The sequence below is a fragment of the Anomalospiza imberbis genome, chromosome 1, assembly GCF_031753505.1.
Source record: "Anomalospiza imberbis isolate Cuckoo-Finch-1a 21T00152 chromosome 1, ASM3175350v1, whole genome shotgun sequence".
Classification (NCBI taxonomy): Eukaryota; Metazoa; Chordata; class Aves; order Passeriformes; family Viduidae; genus Anomalospiza; species Anomalospiza imberbis.
In genome coordinates this window covers 115,488,187-115,507,615 of record NC_089681.1, presented here as the reverse complement: position 1 = coordinate 115,507,615, position 19,429 = coordinate 115,488,187, and the positions used below count along the sequence as shown (strand labels likewise).

The 19,429-nt window shown below is 36.0% G+C and overlaps 1 protein-coding gene across 2 annotated transcripts in view; it reads left to right on the top strand.

Annotated features, from left to right (window-relative positions):
• KCNH8 (potassium voltage-gated channel subfamily H member 8) overlaps window positions 1-18,251 on the top strand; it is a 175,031-nt gene extending 156,780 nt beyond the window's left edge. Inside the window, exons 12-15 of one of the 2 annotated variants that reach the window (XM_068207322.1) lie at window positions 299-651; window positions 4,579-4,685; window positions 5,740-5,816; window positions 16,657-18,251. In XM_068207322.1, coding sequence (XP_068063423.1) covers window positions 299-651; window positions 4,579-4,685; window positions 5,740-5,816; window positions 16,657-17,367 — 1,248 coding nt within the window. In that variant the 3' untranslated portion in view covers window positions 17,368-18,251. The remainder of the gene's footprint in view (window positions 1-298; window positions 652-4,578; window positions 4,686-5,739; window positions 5,817-16,656) is intronic. The other variant, XM_068207313.1, reaches the window with a different exon arrangement.
• The last annotated feature ends 1,178 nt before the right edge of the window (window positions 18,252-19,429 follow it).

Genomic DNA, 19,429 nt, shown 5'->3' with positions numbered 1-19,429 from the left:
CAAGTGTACATATGGCAAATGGCTTATAAGAACTAGTCATGTACCCTTTCTTGGTAACTAAACATATTGCAGTGAGTTTGCTGACCATGTCACAAATGACCTTTTTTAATTTGTTTGTATTTTTCTTGTGTCTGCACATATAGCTGAGGCTATGGATAAGTTCCAAAACGGCTCTCTCTAATGAGAAATGAAAGCTGTGTTAGGTCTGGGTTCGTTCCAAAATGAACAGCAGAAAAAATGGTTTTCTGCAACATCAGGCTCTGAATTCTACGCTAGTATGTATTATTTGTTATTTTAGACAGAGCTCAAGGGAAATGGAAATATAAAGAGACTCCCTTCAATTGTGGAAGATGAAGATGAGGAAGAGGAGGGAGAAGAAGAAAGCAGCACTCTTTCGCCAATTGATACACGAAGCACAAATAGCTCTCAGCAGAAGAAGACTGCAAGCAGTAAAAGCCACCTAGGGAGAAACTTGAAGCAGCTGGCCTCAGGAACTGTGCCCTTTCATTCCCCCATCCGCGCTTGCAGTTCAAACCCCTCAAGAGCCAAACATGAAACAGAGCTCCATTACTACTCCAGAAGGAAGGAGAAAAACCTTAAATTGTACCTGTCAGCACTGACCACCAGTGGCCCACCAGATCTGAGCCCAAGGTAATAGTTATGAATGGTCATTTTCCTGTCATGCTACTCCTATTAAAAATGAAATGTTTTTGACACTATAAGAGTTATTATTTAATAGTTGATACTTCTGTTCATCCCGCATTATTGTAGGAACCATTGCACACTATGCAGAATGTTATGGCTTTAGAAGTTTACTGCAAGCTAAAGTATTTTTACCCATAAAAAAGTGAGCAACTGCAAAAATGGCTATTTAAATAGTCTGGCCTTATGGTATCATTTTTTCTATAATATTCATTCTCCCAATAGCATTATGAAACGTTCTGAGTCCATCAGAGACACAAAAATTTAGAAAGCAAGTGAATGAAATTATAGCATAGCCAAGAAAGCACAAAAAATTACTGGAGTATAGAACTATAATGGAAAACAATTGCCAAGCAATTTTGGAAAATATTTAGAGGGTTTTTTTAATTAGAGACAGGAAATCTGATAATGGAAGTTATACAGACATTAAATACAGAGTTTAGCAAATCTGTTTTGCTGTATCTTTTAACACAAAGAAGCATCATGTGACAGTTTATTGAGATATTGCTAGTGTAAAATTTAAAATATTTCAATTTTTTAATTTGTACACTACTTACAAGTGATTTATGTAACCTAAACTGCTGCAGTGCAATCCTAGTTTTAGTACCAGTTCTTTAGAGAAATCACAAACATATATACAAGGAGATGCAGTAGTTCATCTTCCAGTTCAAGTTTTGTCTTCTATAAATTGAAGTGGTTTACATGTTCAAGCACTTCCTTTATTCATTAGAAGCAGAGTGGAAGTTTCAGGAACTTGCCATTGCAAATGTGAAATAGCCACAGTTTGAACAATATTTGTTTGACTCTGTCAAAGCACCAGTCTCTAGAGATGCAATCATAAAAAGGACTTGGAAGATTATATAGAACCCTTTCCACCTCATCATATTTTATCAGTACGGACACGTTTCAAATAGTATCAGGATACAAAACAATTTTAGTTTTTCATAAAATCAGAGGAATCACAGAATCATTTAGGTTGGAAAATACTTCCAAGATTGAGTCCTACATCTAATGAAGCACCACTATGCCAACAAAACCATAGCACTATGTGATATTTTCTCATTTGGTTTCTAGATCTCATATGAATTTGGTTCAGTCAGCTATGAGTAAAGGTCATTATCATTCACATAATATGTGGTAATTCAGGGAAAAACTACTTTTTATATTTTCTGCTGAAATGCAGTCTTGCTCATTATTGCTCTGAACTTATGCAGAGAGACATTGGCACCCAAGGCTATAAAAGGAAATATGAAAATGTATGTTTACACATATTATTTCCTGTTTCCATTCATAATTTTATAACTGTAGACTAATCCTGTTAATAGGCTGGAAAACTGGCCCAAGATGTATGTTTTTCAGTCTTTTTTTTTTCCAGACAAAACATTTTCATGTTATCTTATGATATAAACTCCTAGATACATCTTCATGTATCTAGGAGTTTATATTATTAGGGTATTTTAACTGACAAGTTAATACCACTTTAAAAAATAGTCTTAAGTGTTTCCTTGTAAGCATTAATGATAAAATAAGACCTTAATTAAAATTCTCATTTACATTTGGTGTTGGCAAGGGAAGGCAAGGGAAAGACAAGACTCTGGTTGAAATATCCAGTCAGTGCTGTTCTGAGGTGTATAACCACAGTTTCTGAGGAAACTTCTGCTGTGGATGTTTCTGAGAGGAAACTAACTAGAATTCTTTACAGGTACTTCAGGTTCTTTCATTATGCCCCACAGTGAAAGCAATAAAGCCCAGAGACTGGGTCAAATTTTTAAAGAGCACTTAGCGCAAGGAACAGAGGCTAGAAGTGTCATTTCTAGAATAGAGCCCTGGTCAATTGCTTTTTGGGTTCTGCCTATGAAGTGCAAGAGCACCAAAAGGAAGAAAATGTAAGTGATAATAAAGGCAGCCCTGGGAGGAGGTTTGATGTAATTGAATCTCCTTAGAACCACACAGAGGAGTGGGCTCTAATCCCTAAGCAACTGGATAGAAGAGGTCACATGTTAATCTTTTCTGACTTTTTTGGCTTCTAAGAGTAAGGTTTTCTGTCTTCAGGAGAAAATTCAGGGCTGTACAATAGCTGATTCAGAGAGGGGTAAGGCTTACCAATTACCTTTGTCCCCTCGTGTTTTCAATTTACTAGGTTATGTAGTTCCCCAGCCAGATCACTGTCTGTGCATAAGCATATTGCACATTATGTATTTTCCACAGAGAGTCTGGCACTCCCAGCTAGGTATTTGTGTTAATATAATTTCCTTTGAGTCTAAATCTTTAAACACTATAAAGAATGTAGCATCTATAAATTCCAAGTCACACCTGAGTAAGCTTTCTCCTGTGTGCTTTAAAGGCAGTTAAAATGTTAGCATTTTATATAATTAGAAGCCTCTACAAAAGTAATATTGGTGTTTAAAATTTGCCTTTTGAAGCAGTGAGGCCAAATGACATTAAACAGGTTTTATAGCAAATTTCAAAGTAATCATTCTGGTTTTCAGCTGCAGATAGCAGTACAGGCCAAGGCTGCTCAAGCAGCACATTTGAATCTCCTCTTCTACCAGAGGCTGATTAAGATTGGAGTCAAGTCTAGTAACATCCAACTGGCATCTTGAACATAGAAAGACATGACATAGAGATCTAAACCCACACAAAGAGCCAAAAAGGATTAGAACACATGGTATAGATACAGAGGTCTGAGTTATGTGGGTCTTTCAAGCCCAATACATCACAGATATCTCTGTGTTCTCTGTTCTTTCCTTCCCTAGGCATTTCCAGTCAATAAGCTTTCCTGAAAACATCTTTATTAGATAAAAATTCTCATGTCTATCATCACAAATTTATCCCCAGTGACTGAGAGGCTAATAACTTTCTATCTTAGCCCTTCCAGATTAGTGTTTAACTCATATGTCTGCTGTAAAACAGAATATGAAGCTTGTTCCTGGACAAAACAAGAAATTGATGCTTCATATCAATCAACTGACAGTTGTATGATTCTCTTTCATTGACCTTAATATAGTTCACTTTATATCACAATTTATTTTATCTGAAACAGAAAATATTCATAATTATATATTTTTAAATACTATGTATTCATTTCTTCAATACCTGTTTTCTTTAAATTCAGAACTTGATTATTGTATAAAGTACTGCTGCTTTTTTTTTTTTGTTTGTTTGGCTTTCTTGACACTGCAATTTAGAGATAACTGCTATGCATGGGTAGAAATAACTGGCAAAAATACCTTTTCTAGTAGTCAGATCCAATACCATTATTAATGTAACTGGGACACTGGAGACTGGTCTGCACATCTTCCTATATGAAATTTGCCAACAAGATTTCCCTGCCTGAACCAGTTAAAAAGAAATTTAGAATAACTATTTGCATGGAAATGGCACTTTTGACTGAAGTTTACAGAGAGGTTTTCATAAATATATTATGTTCAGGCTCAGTCTCTGCCTAGGTAAACCTAATATAAGAGCTTGATTATGCGCAGGGAAATTTTAGCTTCACAAGAGCACATTGAAGCCTCTTTAGGTTGTGCAGAAGAAAGAATGGCAACAGATTACTGTAGATATGAAAAGCAAACTATAGTCCATGTAGTTTTGGATTGGACCCAGAATATACTGTAAAAGTCATGAAAATTTTGAAACCTCAGTTAATTATACTTGGCCTCGCATTCCTTCCATTATCAGTAATTTTAATTTTTAGTGACTCACAATAAGTTATGCCAATATAATAGGTTCTGCTTTACTCTAAAGTTAATGTTTAGAGAAAAAATTTTAAAATTTACCATTGTTTAAAAATGTGCCTTTTAGGAGTAATTTTTACAACATAATATGAACATTATGTTTATGAAACTGCTCCATTACTCCAATTTTTCTCAACAGAATTGTCGATGGGATTGAGGATGGAAACCGTAACGAAGAAAGCCAAACCTTTGACTTCAGCTCTGATCAGCTCAGGCAGGAATCCAGGTTATCTCCTACAACTGGAGGTGAGCGTTGCCTTGGAAAATCACTTTTTAGAGAAAACAGTTTTCATAACTGCTTTTTCTTCCCCTTTATTTCTTTCATCCTCACTAGTGGCATAAATAGATTAAACATATATTTGTACTCTGAGGCTCATTTCAGTGCACAATTGTCAAAAACAATACAACAAGGTCCCAAAGATCATTTGTTGTTTTCCTGCCAACAGACAGTCATGATAAAACAGCTTGTGGAGGGAACTGGTTTTTCAAGCATTATGCTTTACCAGAAGAATTGTAAAATCTGCCTCATGCTCCCAAACCTTTGGTCATGGAAGGTACTAAACAAAAGGGCAAAATTGAACATAAAAACATTCTAATACCAAACTGAGAAAATACAAGCCATTAAATAAGTAGAAAACAAAACAAAACAAAAAAAAACCCACACCCAGTTCATTAAGAGCTATATGAAAACCTGGCTCTTAATGTTTTTAAAGATATTTAGAGAAGTGGAGGGGTATGGAAGTATAGAGAATTTTAAGAGTGAAAACCTTGAATAACAAGGGGTTTTAAGATGCCTTAAGTAGCCTACACCCTGAAAAGGTTGGTGAAGTAGCACCACAAAGCAATGGAACTTGTCAAGATAGGGGGGGAAAAGGATTTTTAAAAGAGACAGGCTGTTTGCAACATCCCCTCTTTTAGAAATAAACAGCTCCCATATAGCTAAGTGCCTTTATCATGGGGGCAACTAGGACACATTGTTTCTCTTAAAGCCAAGCAGGAAAATAATAATTAAAGTTTAGTCATATTTACAATTTTTAAAAAGTGTTGAGCTGTCACGTGGATGGCACCAAGGTTATCATCTTCCTTCCTTTCAGGTCCAGATTGAAGTGAGCAATATGGACTTTATTAATTGCACTTCTCTCAAGCATTAAAAAATGAACATTAAACACATGGTTTAATTCTCATTCTAGCCAACTGAAAAACTGGTTTAAATTTAAAGGATTGGTTAAGTGCAAGAACAGTATTATCATTTCTAAGTGATTATACTCTTCTCATTTACATGAATTTGAATTACTTTCAGAGGCTGAAATTGGTGCTGCAGTGCTCGTTATCAAAGCAGAAGAGACCAAACAGCAGATCAGCAGGCTTAATAATGAGGTAACAAGATTTTGTGGGGGTTAAAGGATACTATGATTCAAGAAATGCTGGAGAAAACTCAGGAAAATGATAAATGTGTTATAAATGAGTTTAAGAAACTGGATGAGGTTCCTACATGTAGGGCAGTTTGGGACTTTTAACTCATTCTCAGATTAATTTTCTACATGAAACCTACATAAAAGTTTGTGTCATGCTAGGGCTAAAAACAGAGTGAGGTTAGTGTATCTGATTTTCTTAGGATTTAGTCTCTTCTGGGTATGCCTCTATTTGTCTCATTCCTCTCATTATTTCCCTAAGTTCCTTCTCCCACATTTTCTTGTCTTGATGCCTGTTGTGCTTTTAAAGAATTTCCTTGACAGAAATGCAAATCCATTCATGTTCAAATTTATATAAAATTATTCAAATCACTTTACCTGTGTTCTACTTAGGATTAAAGAGAACTTCATCCCTTCCTGCTCAAGCAATATGACCTGAGGAATGCAGGGCCAATAGTGTTCAGTTGCACTTTCTATTCCTCCCTTTCAGTAACTTCAAACCTGTAATCAACTATCAATCCACCACTAAGGAGATGTTCTGTGGCTAAACTGTTTCAATTACACAGCCCTGGCAGTATTTTAGCTAACAAGATTAAAGCATCAGACTAAATTCACAGTTGTACTGAAAGACTAAAATCTGTTCCCAGCCTACTCTGTCTTTCAATGTGAAAAGATTAGAGACAATTCCTTATACTTCCACATGAAGAAACATTTAAATAAGTCCCACCACCACACAGGTGCACTTCCTCCCTGAGCTCATTGGTTACCAGAAATGGGTTTTTTTGTTTTTAATTTTTCCCTCTTTATTGTGTACATTTAATCTAGTTATTATTTCCCACTTACAAAGTATTGGGCCTGTAAACCTCCTTCATCCTGAGTCAGCTTAAGTTGATTAGGTAACTTAAATATCCTAAGCTAAGACTGCATGTGTGGTTAGATACTATGAATGCATCATCTCATTTGTATGTCAAACTGTAGAGTTCAGACAAAAGTCTCATGACCCATTGACTATGGGTTATGAAAAACTATGGGGTTTTATAGGATTTGGTCAAAGAACTCAAAAAAAAAAACCTTCAAGATGTTCATTGACACCACCATCATGATAGAAAATTATATTTCCTATATATGCTTTTGAAACACACAAGTCATATTGATTCATCCCTTTTGAGGACAGTAATTTTTAAAATAGGAGGATGTATTATGTGGCTATCCACAAGAAGCAATTGGAAAATATATCATGGTGACAGATGTTCCAAGGCAGACATCTTGTGTATTAAACAAACATTTCAACTGGAACAGTTCTGGGCTTCTCATTGCTTTTCTAGTGAAAAGTGATAAATAAATAAATCTTGGAGCAGGGAAAGATGTTAATCAAAAAAAGAAAAAAACCTCCACATGTTCAAGGTCATTTCTCTCCACATGCAATTTTAATTTTACCCTAATAATACTATCTGAACAAAATGTTATGCAACTTGTTTGTTCACATTAACGCAACACAGGCAGTAGGACTAGATTTAGATTTCATAGGTAATATTCTGAGCTCAAATCCCAGAGGTGGATGGGTATCCTCCAAGTCCTCCCATGGATCAAAATTTACATTGGAAAAACTGCACAACTGAAAGGCTGCTTAATTGCATATTCTACATGTACTCAAACATGCCCCAGCTGGAGTTTCTGAAGTGATAGTACAGAGCTGGTGCTTACCCAAATGAGCCTCTGGGTAGCCTTGCTGATCCACAGTAGCTGCTGCTTGGAGCTTTTTGTTATTAGAATATTTTTAGACCCAGTGCTTTCATCATTCCATCATTCGATGATGACCAGTAATGAGAACTTAGTGCTGATGCTGCAGCAGTCTACTAATTAGTTAAAATACCAGCAGAGTCAAAAACAAAGTTCACTTTTAAAGACATGCAGTCTCCTCCTAGTAAAGAAAATATGAGAAAATAGGTCACAAGTAGCCAGCAGCAGTAAACAGTGTCATTAATACATTTTCCAGTGGAGATCAAAAATCAATGAATGAATACAAAAATAACTGCTTTCATGAAAGGCAATTGTATTACAACAGTTCACTAGGTAGCTTAGAAACATTTCAGCTGTTCTTGGGCGGGGGCAGAAAAGACATGTGTATTTCCATTCAGACTTTCAATACATTCTCTTGTTAGCAAAGCAAAAAGTTACCCCAGAGAAAAATCCACGAAATTAGGTATAGCAAGTTTAGAAATACAGCTGAGCTCTTGGCAATATTTTAGGTATATGGCATTCACTACATAATCCAAAGGCCATTTCATTTACCTAAAAGAGTAACAGAAGTCAATGCCTTGGTTTCACTTCTCAGATTTGTTAACTTTAGTAGTAGTAATGGATGCACAGACTTCCTCTAAGAAGAGTAGTCTCCAGAGTCAGCACAGTGGATGTGAAGCAAACGTGAACACACACAACTGCTGTTGTACAGCGCCATGGTTTGGCTCAGCCAGTTAACCACCTACTTCACTTCCTCACCTAACTTCACTGCTCACTGAGCATTCAAGCTGATACAGGAATTTCCTTCCATGTCAGTATTGCAAGGTAGAGTGGAATAGGATGACTTTATCTCCTACTGTGTCCCTTCCTCTTAGAATAAATAATCACTGAATAAAGCAGGCATGATATCCCTTATAGTTCAGTAACTTCAGTATATGGCAGGTGAGAGCTAAGGTTCAGGTTCTTGCTCTGGTAAAATCACAGTTATTTAAGCAATAGTTTCAAGATTAGGTTACTGGATATTTACCAGCATTGTACATTTGCTGAGCTGGGGAAAGCTTGATTCAAAGACCTACTCCAAACTAGGCAGAGCAAGAATTCAGGAAGAGTACTCTGCCTTACAAGTCTGTGTCCTTCCTTTGCAGAGATCTCTACATGTGACCTGGTCTTTCCATTGCATTTGTCTGCAAAGGCTGATCAAATGAGTGTATCTGAACATTTAACATATTTTCAGAAGCACCATTTACCTGATGCAATCATAGATAAGGAGCCCACAAAGTAAAAATAGGAAACCACTAAGCAGATTTTCTGAGGTATACAGATGGACAAGACATTTAGATTAAGGCACCTGCCTATCTCTGTCCCATTGCCTGTATCCTATTAGGCTTTTAACTCTCTATCATTTGAATGCCACTGTATGAAAAGAGCGGAGAAATACTTTTACTTTGATTCAGTTTGAAAAACCCAAACCTGAATTATTTAAAACAGATCAGTTAAAATAAGAAAAATACCCAATATTTAGTCATATTTCCCCCCCTAATTACACGCACACATTCTCCACTCAAAAACATTGGTACATGATTTTAAACCCAGATAAAAAGGCCATCTCATATAGTGCATGAAGACAAATTCAGATTGCTTCGTCATATCCCCTGGTTTCCTCATATGCAATCCAGCTTCAGTGCAGCCTCCCTCAGCTTCGGAAATCTGGGGGCTGATTCCATGTTTTACCACATTAATAGATCCCACAATTACAGTACTAAAACAGTATAATGAACACAGTACTCACATTTCTCCCATTCAACTGAAAAACAAACAAACATGAGGAAATATGAACAGGGTCAGGTTTTGAGCTAGATAATTGCCTTCTATTTAGCTCCACATTGGAGCACTTAGTGGAAATTCAGCTATTTTTAATTTTAGGCTTTTTAAATGCAAGTACTTAAAGTAAGCATCTGGCACTTATGCAGAACAGAGAAAATATATTCAAGGGGATATTTAACTTTCATCTAACAAAAGGAACAATCCTAAACAAATATGTTTGTTTTTCAAATCATAAATTTTATACATGTATTATTTTAAGATATATTTCAATTCCAGCTGCCAAAAATCAATCCCATTCTCCCTCAGTACAGAAAAAATTGCATTTTTAATATTAAAAATATGTGCAAATGATAATCAAGGCCACTAAAGAAAATTTGGTGAAGCCAGTCAGGCTTCTAGTTTTACATAGGGGATATATTGTTAAAGTTCCATTTGTGAAGAGTTCATATAATAAACTTGCTTGAGTTAATTACATACATGTTCCTCTTAACAAGTTCATAACTATATCATCACACAAGAGAAATTACTTTGCAGCAAGGCTATCCCAGTGATTTGGTTTGTAAAACATCTTTCAATCAAGAAAAATGTGGCAAAAAATGAACTAATGACATTTATAGATGATGAAAACTATTAAAAGTAATCTATCCATTTTGGATTTTAGCCATATAAATTTCACATTAAAGCAAAAGCATAAAACCAAATATTATTTGTATGAAGAAATAAAAGCTTTCTAACCAATACATGCTGACTAAATTCACTTTGCCTATTGAGATTTTTAAAAATACATCTTCTCTTTTAGCACTGAGACTCATGTTTCCAAAGAACGTTATTGTTTTGTCTCTCTACTGTCATACTTCGATAGCTGTAGAGAAAGCCGTGCCAGCTAACTTTTTCCTTCTTTTAATGTTAGTTTAATAGGTATTGGCTGATGAAGGTAACAAAAATAGTTGATGCTCTGAAGCTTAGATTATATTTTCTTAAGCAGAGCACACTGCACATATGTGGCATAAGTCCCATATGTTGTGGTGTGTCCCTGGCACTTTTCCTTGGTGGAAAGGCACCTGAGACAAAGGAATTAACGAAGAGGCAGCCATGCAGTATACAAATCAACTGGACACCAAAAGCTGACTTGAAATTTGAATAAAAAATATTATTGCCATGATAGATGATGACAATTGTCCAGTTAATATCTAACAAGAATTTCAAAATGTTTCTGTACTCATAAGATCTATTTTCCCGACATCTAAATATCAACGCCTGTGGATATGGAAAGTTCATAAATTCACTGCTTTTTCTTTTTTGCCTAGAAGAACATAAGAAAAAGTTGATTGGTGTTCTCCTTCTAGAGTCAATTTATTCTGTAAATATGCTATTTCAGCAGATCTCAGCAAACCAAATTCTTCTTGACTTTCTTTGCCCATTACATTTGCTAAAAGTCCTTCATTGGTATAATTTTCTTTTGAATTGTCTTTACATCTCTGAAGTCACTGACCAAGTACACAATGTCAAGCAGCCTTAGTAATTCCTTGTGAAGAAAACCCCCTTCAAGAGTTCAATTAAAGAAGATATGCTGTTTGTATATCCTGGGAATATGATTAATGCCCACAAAGTGTCATTTAGCAGACCTTCATAGACATTTTTCTGTAATACTCTGCATAGGCAGAATATTATATTGATGCCTCTGACATTTTCTTTTCAGATATAATGTTTAACATTTATCTTTCTTGAATTTCATATTACTGATATTTAAAAGTGAACATGAATTCCATTTAGACATTAAAAATAAACATTATATATAAACAGATCAGGATAGGGTGCTAAAAAGAATATCTTAAAATGTCCATGGATAACAGCTAGCTATTGGTCATAAATCATTCCAATCATGTAAGAATCCAGCTTATGGTGATTATGTCCCTTTCACATTTTCATGTAGTTCTAGAAGAATGTCAGGTGGACAGTAACATCTTAGAAATCTTCTGACAAGATGTATATTATGTTTAAAGTTTCTTCTTATATTTTAAAATAGTTTTTCAGTTAAAGAAGAGAATTATATTCTTGCCATGGTTTATTCTTAAGAACCGTAATGTTGCCTGTTCTCCTTTAACTATTCCTTTAGATACTTACAGAAACTGTCTGCTTAATATTTTTGCCCAATATATATACTACCTCAGGCTTTCTTTCATCAGTACGTATTGCCAGCTTCTCCTCTCCCAGCCACCTGGGATTTCCACAATCATCCATTTTCTCTCAATCACTAGCTAGTCAGTCAGTTTGTCCCTGGTAGTTTTTAATTCCTTGAAGCAGTAATTTCCAAACCTGATTTTCTTATTGCCACCATTATGTTGATACCATCCTGATTCTTAGCCAGTCTGAAGACAGAGTCCACATCCAACAATCATAGAATCTTGAAATAGTTTGGGTTGGAAGGGTCCGTAAAGATCATCCAGTTCCAAACTCCCTAGCATGGGCAGGGACACCTTCCACTAGCCCAGGTTGCTCAGAGTCCCATCCAGCCTGGCCTTGAACACCTTGAGGGATGGGGGCATCCACAGCTTCCCTGTACAATCTGTTCCAGTGCCTCACCACACTCACTGTAAAGAATTTCTTCCTAATATTTAAACTAAACCTACTGCCTTTCAGTTTGAAGCCATTGCCCCTTGTCCTGTCACTACATCCTCTTGTAAATGATCCCTCTCCATCTTTCTTGTAGCCTCCCTTTAGGTACTGGAAGGTTATTTCAAAGCCTTCTCTTTTCCAGGCTGAAAAATCCCAATTCTCTTAGCCTTTCCTTGTAGGACAGGTGCTTCATACTTCTAACCAACTTTCCTCTCATAGCACTCTGCCTCCTCTCTCCTTCCCGCCAGATTCACTCCCAGTGAAGAGCCACAAATTATTATTAAAACTGCAGTTTGGGAACCTCTTTTCTAGATTTAATTTCTTGGGACCCCTGTTAACTTGAATATATTTAAATACTCTAATCCTTTATACTTCCCTCATTTATCCTTATGTGTTTAATAGCAATAATCTTGGTGTCCTAATTTACCCAGACAAACTGCAAACTGATCACTGGAACTACCAAAGAGCTGGCTAGGGAGTCAACAGACAAATGACCAAATTTCCTACTCTTACTCAGTAAAGCCAATTGCACAGCCTTCCAGATTCCTGGATTTATTTCACTGAAACTGAATCATCATATCATTGCACAAATCCTATTGATTTAATCTGAAGTCAGATTAGCTGCACTGGATTTTTTATTTTCTTTCTGCGACTAGCTTTGTTTCTAAAGCCATTAGATCAGAAATATCTGTCTTCACAATACCAATGGCCACAGAGTGGCTGATACATGATCAGTGAAGAGTCTGTCTCTGCTCAATTCTCATTTCATTGATTAAACAACGCAGTCAGTAAGAAACAGAATACAAGCAGTTAGTCAATCTGAGCCTTCAAAGTCTCATCTAGCTGAAAATCTCCCTGACTTAATGACAAACCAGAACAGAAGAAGCAATGAAAGACCAAGGAAGGGAATAGAGAAGGTTCCATATGCAGTGCAAGCCAAGCAGCTCTTCCTCTTTGCCAAAATGCAGCCTCCATTTCTCAAGAAGCCAAAATTCATCTTCACTTCTTTGGGTGTTCAGAAAGAGTCAAAGCAGGAATATATCTGGGTCTGAAGTTTGAATTTCAAAATGAACTAAACACAGGGAGACAAAAATATGTACAAATAAGAATCTAATCAGTTTCTAATCAGAAAAAAGTCTTATCCATTATTTAAATTTAGAGTTCATTATTAAAGTCACCCCAGGACATTCAGATTTATCCAGGAACAGTGATGAGAGCTAGGCATTCCAGTTGAAAATTTGTCTTAAAAGAATTAGATATTGGAATATATAATAGGAAAAAAAGAAATGTGTTTAGCCATTTAAATAAAGCAACAAGCAGCATCATCATCTTACATCACACCATTCCTACCTAACTATATGGAACAAAATACTCAAACTGCTAAAAAGATTAATACTGGTAATAAATAAAAATAGTCTTTCTTCTGAAATTGTCAAATTAATTTTAAAATACAAAATACATCTACTAAAAATTTTATTTTAACCTCTATTTTGAATATATTCTTTCCTGATAACATAGTCTACTAAAAAGGCACCAGCTTTCAACCACTTTGAGAAGCACCTCTTGCTGCTTGAAGATAAATCTGTATAAAACCCAGTTTCAACATCCGGAAACATTGCAGTATCTTTTTCAAGTCCTAGGAAGTGTTAAGGCAGCATTTCGAGTATATTTGGGATCTCAGAGATAATTTTAAAGCTGTCTGCCTAGCACAGCAAGAAACATTTGGACCAGCAGCTGTTTTGCCTAGCAATAATCAGTGAGGTCCTGAAAAGAGTGCAACCTTACTGGTATGCCAGGAATTAGCCCTTTTTCCTCAGGAAGAAACCATACTGCTTTCAATTTCTCTTTCATAGACTTAAAATTCCTTTGGCTTTTAATCCCTGTTCTTTTGCACTTTCTCAAACACTGTGAAATTGTTAATAGTACTGATAACATTTTTCCCCCGTGACACTTTTTTATTTGCATCTGCTCAGAGATCTCTGCAGGGTATTAATATAATAGTATAAACAGTGTAACATTGGTGGGAATACTAATAATATGCTATGCATGTATAGAACTATAATAATATAGAGACAGATGATAATTAATAGTGATATAGATACTGGAGGTTTAATCTTGTAATCTTATCATTGTAAAATCCTGAAAGCTACTTTTTTTTTTTTTTTTTTTTGCGTATGTGACATCCAGAATAGTCCCAAACAGATCTTACTAACTGGTAGTGGTGAATTACGTTTGGCATAACTACTCCATCATACTACTGGAAACCATTAAAGCCTATTTTATAAGGGTTTATCAGATAAATTCCTATGTTGGTGCAAGAGCAAGTTTGTGAGAAGAAAACACTCTATGAGCTAGCTGATATATCAAAAATAGAGTATCTGGGCACTAGAGCAAGTTGTAATGAGCAGAAATTCAGGGCTGTCACAAGTGCTGTTGCTGGGATTGATTTTTCCTGTATTTTCTTAATGATTTGACAAAAGAAACATGCTAAATGATGATTAAACTTCTAAAAAGCTCATAAGTAATGAGAAATGGAAAACAAAAACATGGATCAAAACAAATGACATTTTAAAATTGTGGATATTTTCACACAGCATTCATAGTTTAGGTAAGGTACATCTCATAATGTAGTGTCAATATTTCTATTTGCACACCTGCAGAAAGCCCTGAAAAAAATGATGCAAGTTAGGAAATTAAGCACAGAAAATCATTGCTGGATCCACTAGGTGCAGGGGCCAGTGATGATCCAAAAAAGAGCTGATGACCAGTGAATCTATATAGCCATAACTCTGACTGTCTGTGTTCCCCCATCCTTCCCAAAAATGCTTTTGGAGGTTTTGCAATATCATCTCCTAGGGTCCAAAAGAACATAGGAGTTCTTGTGAAGCTGATTTGTCCAGAAATCTCACTGCGTTTTCTCACAGTCTGATGGTACCAAGAACCTTCACTGGCTGCTCTGACCCCACAGGAAGCCTGTTCACAGAACACTTTGGCAGCATATTTTAATTTCTCACATTAACTGAAGTTACCAGGCATTCAAAGCTTAATCTCTTCTGAAGAGGATCTCATGGTATTTTCTATCTACCGTGACTCAATTAGACAACAAGGCAGAAAAAAATGGAAGTGCAGAGACAGAGATCCTGTCACCTGCCACTCAAGAGTCTCCTCCCTTTAAGGATTTTATATCCAGAGGCGGCGTGATCATTACAAAATTATTAAATAATACGTTGGGTTTGACCTCTAAGCTCAGAGAAAAGTAAATACATCTACAGGAGCTTCCTACTTTCTTCTCTGAATTTCTTTATTATTATTGTGTCTGTAATAATGCAATCAAACTCAGTCTGAAATGTGTTTCCAGCAGATTTCTTCGGAACTATCCTGACATAACAATGAAAATTAGTCTAAGTCATCTAATTAGTGGTGTCTCTACTTGAGGTCAAAGGAAGGCTCCCTGAATTAGCTATTTTCTTTTTGACATGTGGTTTGAAGATGAATGTGCAGTCATGTCTTTTTTTCAACAGAGTAGCACCAGTATGAGAAACTCTGTTTTAATGATAATGATGGTGCTTTGATGTAAAATAGGTTGATAACTATCATGGAGATCAATTTACTTTCTACCCTTTGAAATGATGTGTGGGTTACTTTTATGTTTGAGCCAGGCTTTTCTTTGCCCAGTACATCCTTATAAAGGCCTAAAAAATGTTCCCATTGATGTTCAAATGCCAGTCAACTTTAAAACACAAGTTCTGAACTTGCCAATCTGATCCCCACCCAAAACAGCAGTGTTAAGAAAAGACTTCATGTACTTTACGAAACCAAATGGATGCTATCAGCAGTTTCAGCATTTAAGAGAAAAGGTCTAATAAAAAATCTGATTCGTCCTTTTGCACTTGCACCAGAGAAATCTATGCAATGGATTAATGTCTGTTATATGTAGTACCTTTCAAGCATACACAAAAGTGCATGTAAACAAACAGTTTCACATTCTTTTATATTTTTTAAATAATTAGAGGTAACAAGTGGGTTTCAGAGTTTTCAGTTTTCCTTTTTTTTTTTGGTGTTTTTTTTGTTTTGTTTTGTTTTTTTTTTTTAGTAGTAGTCCACAGGATTTTCATATAGCTACTATTTGCATCCAACAACTGAGAGTATGGCTTTCTTTTATTTTACTGTGAAGATGGCAGTACACTTCACATGTATATCTAAACAAGATTTCACACAAGATTTCATATCTAAACAAGATTTCACATGTATATCTAAACAAGATTTCACAAGACCTCATTTTTATGTAATTCATCAGCATGAAATTGTTTAATAAGAAACTTTTATGGTTTAAAATATTTAGTGATTGATCAAGAAAATATTGATGTCATACTGCATCTGGAAATCCTTTCAGTTCTGACCCTATGACCATTTTTTATATATTGAGAATAAATTGAAATCAGGTGGATTAAAGTAGCTGGAAGGACTATTTCCCACATATACACTAGCAAAATGCATCTCTTTAGTACGGAGACACTGTGCCAAAGATGAAAGTTGCTATTGCTAGAAAGAAAAGAGGAATGTATGTACATATTATAGGCATGGTTCATAAATAAATACCGTGATATTTTGCCTTTTCACAACAGATGACATCTTTAAGTCAAGAAGTCTCACAATTACGTAAGGATATGAAGAATGTGATGCACCTTCTGGAAAACCTGCTCACGTCCCAGAAGCCTCCAGGATTCTGTGCTGTGCACAGCATATCTCAAAGTCCCACACTGGATAGTCTGCAGTCTCGAGTGGCTTGGACTACACATCAACCTTGCTCGCACATGCAAGCTGGGAACTTCACTTGCACCAAAGCACAACTTTGTCGTGGAAATACACTATGTGACATTTGGAATACAGGTCTGTCTTCTGTAGGCAGCAGTCCCCGAAGGACTGAACCCAACCTGCAAAATTCTATGGATGGTGAACTTTATTATACAACAGGCCTTCAAAATTCCCCTTCCCAGTATCAGGTAATTCAGAAAGACAATCTGCAATTTTTGAGATGCACCTCTCCCCACTCAGACACTACCCTGACTCCTCTTCAGTCTATTTCAGCAACCCTTTCTCCTTCAGTTTGCTCTTCATCAGAGACATCACTACACCTAGTGCTGCCCAGCAGATCAGAGGAAGGGAGCTTTAGCCAAGGAGCAATCAGCTCACTAAGCCTTGAGAACCTGCCAGGATCGTGGGACCTGGAAGGAACAGCCGGCGTAACTTCTGCACTGACCCCAGATTTCCCAACAGACATTGTGACAAGCACAAGGGATGTTAAAGACAAAGACTGCCAAGCCATAGATGTATGAGAAACAGGAAAGTGGTACTCAAAGCATGTTACACAGCTGCCAGTTTTAAATTTAGAGAGTGCATGGCTGCTTTATTTGATTCCTGTTTTGGCAATCATGGAGACTTACAAACATGAAAATTCAGATTCATAGAAAGTAAGAAAAGGTAATGGTTCATACTATAGGAAAAACAATACATTTCTAGATTCTAGAAGCATGTTGAAAAAACATTTTGAATACAGATATAACTTGTCTGTTTGACAGACTTTTGTGATAGTCCAAAGACCCTGAGGGTCAGAGCAGCTGGAAGTCTAGCACAAAGAACTGTCATGGGTGGCTTTTGTTCGTCGAAGCAAAGGTTTTCCCTGAGTGTCTGACTGTTGTTCCTAAACAATATCTATGGCACTATTTGTTTCAGGTGATTGTGGGTCCTGCTGGTCTTTTTGTCAGTTCTGTGAAGGCAAAGGACATTCGCTGCATGTCATCTAGACAATCAACCAAATAGAGCTGCTAGAGAGTGCTTAGATGTTGCACGTTATTTGTCATGTAAATGAAACCTCTTAATTTATCTAAAAATACTATTTTTATATACTTGGTATGAAACATGTACCTAAAAATTACTTTAAATATTTATAAAGAGAATAAGAGTTGGGCTTCATTTTGGTAAAAGCTTGCAGTTTTAACAAGAAATGCACTACCATTGTGTATTAGATCAAATATTATTTATTGTTAAGATATCATGTAGTTTACAAATGGCTTCCCTTTTATGTGCATGCAATTTGCAATGAATGTACTCATTCTGGTGGAATACAAATAAATTAAGGTATTATTTTATTTAAAAAAATAAAAGAGCTGGAATGTTGTATCCTATAATAAGGTATCACTACTTAAAACGTGAGTTGTTATACTGATAACATTAAGTACTCTTGGTTTGTGTCTTAGTATTGCATTGTCATTTGTAAGACCAAGTCAACATTTTAAAATACATTCCTGTTTAGGGGCTATATACCTGGTTAAAAACATTAAGAGGGATGAAAACTAATGAGCAAACTGTGGAATATTAAAGGAGAAAATTACAATTTTAGTAAGTCTGAATCAAAAAGTTAAGATTAAGGTAGTTATTTATTAATTGATCTCTTTGTTTCATCTCTAAAAACTAGCTTTGATTTTTAGTCAGTCGTTTTTTAAAAAGAGATACTATAGGTATGGCAAATTATTTAATTCAGAATCTGAATTAATGCCCCCCCCCCAACATTTTTTTTTCTGGTATATAATGTACTAGAAACATATTGCTACAGTGCAACCAAGGCTACAGATTTGCATTGGAATTTTGATTTTTATATATAAAGATGTACAGTGAGCATCAAATTTACATATCCTTTAGCAAGTTTTCTAAAAAAAACATGCTTAAAATCCAAAATAAATGTCCTAAAATGGATAAGTAAACAAAGTTATATTTAATAATTCATGCAGACTGGTGGTTATCAAATTAAAATTTTTACAGAGCACAGATTTAGGTTTAACTTCCTTATCAGCTTGTTTTGGTGGGATTTCTAATGGAAACTTCAAAGATGGAATATATTTTAACATTTAGCTGTGTGTGGGAATGCAAACCCCAGCTGATACTCTGTGCCCAACCTACATCCTTTCACAGCCATTTTCCTACTGGTACAAATCAGAGATGAAGCGTCATCTCCCATTTTGGGCTACCTGAATTTTGCCAGTGTGTCTACACCTCAATGTGAGTGTTTATATAGGGTTACTTATTTTCCCTCTCTTCCAGTTTTTACTTAGTTTAAGGTTAAATGGAGAAGTACTGATTAAATAAAGAATATCCCAGAAATTTTAAAAAACAATAAAATAATAATAGTAGCAAATACAGTACCAATACAGTTCTGTGGTATTTCTGCAAACAGTCCTGGTTCACCTTTGGCCATCTGCTGTCACCCACCCCACTTCAGCACTGGGCAGGAGGCTGGGGGAGGCTGCCTGCTCCCCACTCCCAGGGCAGGAGCCCCACCTCACCTCAGCACCCTACAGCCACTGTCTCTCCTGTCCTCACCACGAGGCACAGCTCCTTGGG